Source organism: Macrobrachium rosenbergii, chromosome 10, assembly GCF_040412425.1.
Source record: "Macrobrachium rosenbergii isolate ZJJX-2024 chromosome 10, ASM4041242v1, whole genome shotgun sequence".
Lineage (NCBI taxonomy): Eukaryota > Metazoa > Arthropoda > Malacostraca > Decapoda > Palaemonidae > Macrobrachium > Macrobrachium rosenbergii.
Genome location: NC_089750.1, coordinates 68,868,792 through 68,876,655, shown reverse-complemented (window position 1 = coordinate 68,876,655; position 7,864 = coordinate 68,868,792). Strand labels below are relative to the sequence as shown.

At 36.1% G+C, this 7,864-nt stretch overlaps 1 protein-coding gene across 1 annotated transcript; it reads left to right on the top strand.

The window, feature by feature from the left end:
* Positions 1–2,683: 2,683 nt before the first annotated feature.
* Positions 2,684–7,577, top strand: LOC136842788 (uncharacterized). The gene is made up of 2 exons (XM_067110622.1): positions 2,684–2,796; positions 5,993–7,577. The coding sequence occupies exon 2, from the start codon at positions 6,152–6,154 to the stop codon at positions 7,100–7,102; it is 951 nt and encodes a 316-aa protein (XP_066966723.1). The 5' UTR covers positions 2,684–2,796; positions 5,993–6,151; the 3' UTR covers positions 7,103–7,577.
* The last annotated feature ends 287 nt before the right edge of the window (positions 7,578–7,864 follow it).

Sequence of the window (7,864 nt, the reverse complement as noted above, 5' to 3'; positions counted from 1 at the left end):
CCTGAGCGTAACACTGAGAGGGTCATGGCTTTTACCCACTGCAATCCATCTTTGTTTTTTATTCCGTGACCTTTCATGACCTTTATCTACTGTAATATCATCTACGACGACCTTGTATCTATCTTGTCGTTACGTATAAACATTAGGCTATACCCTCTAATATGAATGATGGCGTAACATATAAAAACATTGTGATGATTCCACTTTCAGTACAGTTAGGACTACGGCTGTCATCCTGATATTTGAAAGGATGTTGGTTTGGTTATTTTTGTCATCTGAGGATGACACTTTTCGTCAAGATTTATCTCATATTAAATTGGTTGCTTGTTCAGAGAAGATCTGTTAATCCTCTTTGCTCGGTAGGTGAATTTATTTTTCAGTTTCTTCCATCGAAGAAGCGTGATCGGTTGAATAATCTGGTCTCATCTATTGCCCTACAGGAAAAATCTTTTGTCTAATCCTATTTTCTCGTGACGTTGGTTTCATTTCTGTATTCCAATTTAATTTTGTCTGTACATGTCGATTTAGTGATGGTACTAGTGTTACCTCCGTTGCTTCTTTGGAGAGCGTGTGTGTGTGTGTGTGTGTGTGTGTGTGTGTGTGTGTGTGTGTGTGTGTGTGTGTGTGTGTGTGTGTATTAGGAGGGTTGGAAGGGAAGTGCAGAGGAAAGAAGGGTAATTGTGATTTTGGATAATTCGGAATTCTCAAGAAGGAACAGAGGTAGGTCTAGGGCTTACTGGGATTGACAGAGTGTTAAAATGGAAGGACCTTATTATAATTATATAAAGAGTGCCAGAAAGATACACCCTGAGCAACACAAAGTATGAAAAATGGGAATACCCGTGTTTTTAATAACAAGCACTTGTTTTAAGAAGACGTGCAAGGCTGCAGAACATTAAAAACAACAGCTTACTTGAGGAAAGAAGGTATTACTGCCAAATACCTTTTCCCGATGAAAAATGCACATATGAATACATAAATTTCCAAGTAATGATACCTAGAATTCTACGCGAGACACTGACTTACAAATAAACAAATATTTCCTTAATGTACATTAAATATATATTTAAGGCACATTAAATATAGACTTCCTAAGGCTCGTTAAACATATACTTCCTATGGCACATTATAACTCTTCGGGTACGCCCCTGAAACGAATGACTAAGCTATCCACTGCAAGAATAAGCATATGAATAAATAATGAATGGCTGTAATTCTTCCACAGTGGATGCATGCCAGCCACGCCGCCCAAAATATGACTACGGTGGCTAGTACTAACTCACCCGTTTAGTGTAAAGTATAACTCTTGCATAATTCAGAGCCATAATAGGCATTACCATAATCCGATCTAGAATAAGTTTTTGTCATTTTTGTTTGGCAACAATTATTCAGGGGGGAGACCTTATGATAAATGCAAAACGCGTGTAGGTCTATTTGATTATTAAACGAATATAAAAGCAGAACACACGAAATGGATTATATTTCCTGGTCATTAAAAGTTGTGCATCTGTCTTTTTTATATCTGTATGTCGCGTATTTGTTTGTTTGCGTGATAAAATATGAATGCTAATATATATATATATACAGAGCCTAATATAAAAAGAAATACACACATATACATACATATTTAGCTGCCTCTTGGAGATTTCCACAACAGGTAGATTAACAATAACCCTATTATGTCCAACTATCCAAAGGGTTACCACTGATGTCTCTTTTGTTAAGGGAAGACATTTTTCTGATTTTTTATAAAGTGATATACTCCCACCAATGGGTCTACAACCGTTCACTGACAGGTCATGCAATATTTTGCATTACTGTCAAATCACTCGCGTTTCCAAGGGCAACAAGTCATAGGTACTGGTGCCGTGTTAACAATATCATCATAGCATTCAACACGAGACTGACCGACCTGAGTCATTTTGAAGCTGCATCCATTTTGATTACATTTTGCATCAGCAGAAGAGAAAACTTAACGACGATAACATTTATTTTTTCATTCCTTCGAACAAGGAACATCTCTGACATGGAAAATAGCTGAATTGTATACACAAACTTTAGACCTACCCTAAATTAAAAGTCACAATAGTTAGAATGTTTTCACACACGCACACTCAAACACACACACACACACACACACACACACACACACACACACACATATATATATATATATATATATATATATATATATATATATATATGTGTGTGTGTGTGTGTGTGTGTGTGTGTGTTCAGCAAATGAGGTAGCTGAGTCGACCATAATCACATAAACTGAACGCAGAAGCCGCATAGGCCTAAGAAAACGTCTGAAACGTAAATCACTTGTTTACCTTTGGATTTACGATTTAAATATGAGAACCGCATAATTAAATTGAGGATATATAACACTCAATCCCGCAAATAATGACATGCACATGAAAAAAATTAAACCTAGTGTTTAAAGACTTTTTTAATACTTACGAGACTAGTAGCTGGACTAAAAGTGACGTCACAAGCCTTCCGTTACCTTGCCTAACAGTTTCGTTTTTTTTTTTTTTTTTTTTTAGCTAGATGAGATTCAGATGTCTCTCATTTTTCCATTACTATATTTCCCATTATTATAAAATTCTGGAAATCATGTATAATTTACAAGCCCTTTTTCTCAACATTTTTCTTTATCTACGAAAATCATTTCACCCTTGAGCTGGTGTCGTCAATCTTGAGCGGTTTGGAGTAGCAAGCGGTTGCAAGACTGCCAGAGCTCACTATTTTCGACAACTGTCGAGTTATTTTCTTCATAAACGTGAACCCAAGGTTTGTTCAGCTAAGTTTTAAGTCTAATTTAATCTATTTCTCGAACAGATTTAATGGCAGTTTTTGAAAAAAAAACAATTATATTCTTGCATTTTTGGCGTGAAAGTATTGTCTTGCTGAATTAGCCAAACGGTTTAGTGATCCCAAGATGGAGCCTCTAGTATCGCTAGTATCTGTTCTGAACGACTGAATTAAATTTATCCATCGATAAAACTTTATTTTCATTATGACAGTCCTTGACGAGTGTAATGATATTTGCTCTTTATGCATGTAAACTCTATTCACCTCGTCATTAGGCCTAATGATGAACCTCAGTAGCATGCCTGTAATTCATTTTATACGTCTAGTTTTGAAAGCTTTAAAACGCTACGGCAGTTTTCACTCAATAAAAATCTGATTCTTTCCATATGACGATCTTGAAAACAGAGATTGAAGTTGGTTTCCTCAATTCCATTCGACAATGAAGTCATTATCTGAGTGATGGTGGTACAGAGTTCCATTTTTCTTCTTTCTTACCTGTATAGGTCTAAACCTCGAAGCCTAATAGTGTCTAGCATTTTTTTTATCCAATGATCTTTTAAAATTTCTCTTATGACTCATATAGCTTTAAAAGTACTCTTTCAACCAACCAAGAACCAATTTAATGATGAAACATTTGATCACAGTAAGGGGGATAGTTCAGGATGTCAGAAAAAAAAAAAAAAAAAAAAAAAAAAAAAAAAAAACACGGTGACGCGAACGGAGCATAAAATGCACCCTTACGAAACGTGAAATCTACTTTACTCTTTTCATACTTTCGAGTATAGGTAAAACTTGGCCATCCATGTATTTTGACCAAGAAATCCAAACGATGACTTCAAATGAGAGAACCAGAAGTCCAAAATGATGGCCCTAGGGATCATGTAACAGGGCAATGGCTAGCATTACCGTAATGGTAATAATTTCTGGTGACCCTTCAGACTAAAGCTGCTACTGCTGCTCTCTCTCTCTCTCTCTCTCTCTCTCTCTCTCTCTCTCTCTCTCTCTCACATACTACAACACCGACGATATTTTTTGCCAACAGGCTTTTATTCCCTCAGTTCCACTGTATGTGGAAGTAATGTAGCTTCCCTTGATTATTGCTAAATCGCCAGATGAGAAAAGTATTATTATATCATAGTATTTTTCCCGTTGTTTAGCAAATATGTATTAATCATAGAGGAGTAGAGGAGAGCTTTTACACTGTGTTTGAAAAAAGAGAGCTTTTACACTGTGTATGAAAAAGGGAAAGCCCCTTCCACGCTCGGAAAAGAGAACTGACCGAAAACCAATGAGTACTTCAAATATGGTGGAAAGCCCTACAGACATCAAAGTATTGCATTAGAGCTATAAGAAAGTAGGTTAATATATATCCAAACGTGCAGAGGGGATGGGGACTAGGACTAGGCTAGCCTAGATCCTGGACCCGGGAAAGCCACTGTAAGTAGGCTAATAAAATAGCCTATTCTACTTTTACCCGTAGTACATAGTTTAATTTTCATTTTTTTATACATTTTATAAGTACCCACTCACTAGTAATCAGGGTAACCACTCACAGGGTAAGAAATTTATCCAGACGGCTGGCCTAACTTAGACTAGGCCTAAGCCTATTTCTCGAATATCATATTCTACACGATGATAAAAATTACGACATACCTCGATATTTTTGTGATTACCTTTCTTGAGACCAATTTGAAAAAAGTATCATACTAATATACGCAGATTGTTAAAGAATTTCAAACCTAATTCTTCGATGTATTTAAGCTCCAATATCTAGTTTGAAACCATACGGCACCGGATATTCCGCGTGCTCAGTGGAAGACAACACAGACATTATCTTTTACCAAACGATATTAAAACAAGTTTACAGTTTTACCAATTATGTGTTCAATAGTTTCTATGGCCGTATAGCGTCATAAATAATAAGTGACTTCACGTTCACCACCTCTAATGTTTTCATTATCACAAGAAACAGGTTTACTTAACCAAAAACTCTTTAGTTATAAGCCCACCGCCCTTCATTCAATTCGATCCGGCAGATGTGGTTGAAGAAAATTATTTTTCTATATGAAATAATACTACAATGGACATATTCACTTGACTAAAACAGAGCGACTGTAGCATGCGGTTATTTATTTACAACGTAATGCGTATTACAGTGAACAGCAATCAAAGTGTGCAGCAAATGAATCTTCGAGGAAATGTACAGTATATTACTTCAGTGGTACTACACAGTACCATCAATACGACCACTTTCCTCACCCGGGCTGTTGCTATTGTCTGAATAAGATGCACACTGACACGAATACCTAAAACCGTTGTACTCTCTCTCTCTCTCTTTGTGTATACATACATATATATATATATTTTATATGTATGTATATATATATATATATATATATATATATATATATACTGTATACATATATACATATATACGTAGTATATATATATATATATATATATATATATATATATATATATATATATATATATTTATTATATATACTATAATATCAAGCCACGAATACCGTTCAGCATCGAATTCACTATATCTTGGGAATGACGTTTTTTTTTCCAGTCTTCCCAGACAGTTAAATGATACTTATATTTACAGATTTCTCAATACTTATCACATGGTTACAATAAATTCATTTCAACACGACAGCCATGGATAACTCTCGGCAACCCATTAACGTATCTGGTCTAAACCAAGGCGGCAGGATCTTGAGAAATCCTAGGGTCCTATGTTATTTATTCAGGAGGGACATAAAAGGAAATTCCAGACGAGACGACTACGAACGACTATAATATACAAAGAACAGCAAAAGAGCATGAATTTTTCTATCGACACCTCAAAAGTCAACAAGTCTTTATAATATTAAGGTTTTTTTTTTCCTTTAGCTGGAACGGTACTTTAAGACGCAGCTATAGTGGCTATATGTATAAAAATTTGCTTTTTTCAGTTATGTACTATACTTTGCTACTTCTTTCCTAGATTTTAGTATTTTTATCTGTATTTATTATTCGGACGTTGCACACGTAATATCCATAGTCTTAGTCATACAAAATAATAACAATAGTAAAAATTAATTATTATCTGTACTATTAGTAGTAGCAGTACACGTGTTTCTTTACGTACTGAGTACTGTACGCTTTTTCCCTTGTCTCCATCCAGGTAACCATCCTAGGTCATCAATATTTAAGATTTGTTTGATCTGAAGCCTCGTACCCTACAAGAGTTGCCAGTACCAGTACTCAGTAGTCTCGAGCTACTTCCTTCGCTACTAACTCCTTGAGAATCAGCTAGCCCTCAGATTCATTGTGATTCCAGAAAATGGACGGCTCCCACCTGATTTTACTGCCTCTGGATGGACCAATCAATTTAGACAGGACTCTGGACGACGTCCTGATGGAAAACCCAGATCAACTTATCGTCATAGCAGCCTTGGATGACACAGTTGATTATTTCCAACAAACTAGGTCTAACAGATCTTTTCAACAAGATGATGTTCATGAAATCGCTCTTATGCAAGAGCATCTACCTCAGGAACTGTCAACAGAAGCTTCCAGAGATTTTCCAGCATGCCAGGGAGTACGGGAAAGGCCATCAACTTCTAGAAAATATTCCCAAGCCACCCATAAACCAGAAAAGAAGAAAAGGACCCTAGTAAAATCTCATAGCCGTTCACTGCGTGCCAAGAAAACAAAGAAGCAGCCAATGACTCCCGCAGAAGTCCCCGTGATGTCAACTATTCATGAAGACATAAAAAATGAGGCAGTGACTCCTACAAAGGTCACAAGTAATACATACTTCCCTCTAGAAATCAAAGGAGAACCAATGACGCCTTCAGAGGTTTCAACAAAAGAATTCTTCTCTCAAGAAATTAGAGGAAGCCCAGTCACACCTGCTGATTCATTTGCCACCCTCAACACAAGTGAACAGTCTACGACCTCTTCTGAAGGTTTTAGATATTCATTCACCCAGCAGAAAACAAAAGAGGAACCCCTAACCCCTACAGATGCTCTGGAAGACGCAGTCTTCGATGGGACACTGACAAATAGGCCATCACTTAGTGCTGACATCACTACTAGCACGTTGTTAGACCTGTACTTACCAGAGGTTCAGGGACCTTCCACGTCCTTTACAGACATTTCTGCAGACTTAAACCATCCACACTCTTACGGACGCTCCACGCATGTACTTACGGACAACTGGTCAAGTAATAACTTGGATGAAATACTTCCAAGCCTAACTCTGAGCAGCACACCAAGTGATTTGGAGTAACATGACCCTTGAAATTATTGCAGTGAAAGAAATGTATGCTGATGAAAACTTGATTAACCTGTGACAAGGCAAATCAGAGTAAAAGATTTCAAAAGAACTTGGAAAACAGTGCCTAAACTACAGATGTGATAGCAAGAAGCTAAGACCAAAATAATGATGAAATTATTATGTTAAGGGAGACATAAAAATTGCTTCGCACTTTGAAAGGGGAAAAAATTGACTGCATTTGCAATACTAGTTTCTTTTTGATGAAGTAAGGAAGAGGGTAACATTTTTTTCTCAGTGTACATACACCCCCTTTTGACAACACTTTCTATGAGGTCTGCTGTCTATTTTTCTTGTGAATGGAAGTATTTCTTATTGGAACTGATCTTAAAAAGGCTCCCTGTGCCACTGGTCACTCAGGGAAATGTTTATCAGTTTTGGATTACTTTTAAATTTTTACTAAAGGACCTTTTCAATTCTTACAGAAGGACTTTGCTAAGGATAAGTTAATAATGATTATCACATAACATTCGTCTACATTCAATAGTTCAAAGATTTCTAAAGGCTGTGAAAGTAGGTTTAAAGGGTTATAAATGTCAAATATCATGTTTCTAAGCTAATTTTACACTTTAAATAGGATGTATCTGTACAGAAATATATTAAGAAGTTTTGTAAATATCACATATATATGATGCATTGTTTACATAATAGAAGCTTGAGATACTCCATCAAATGTATATGTATATATATATATATATATATATATATATATATATA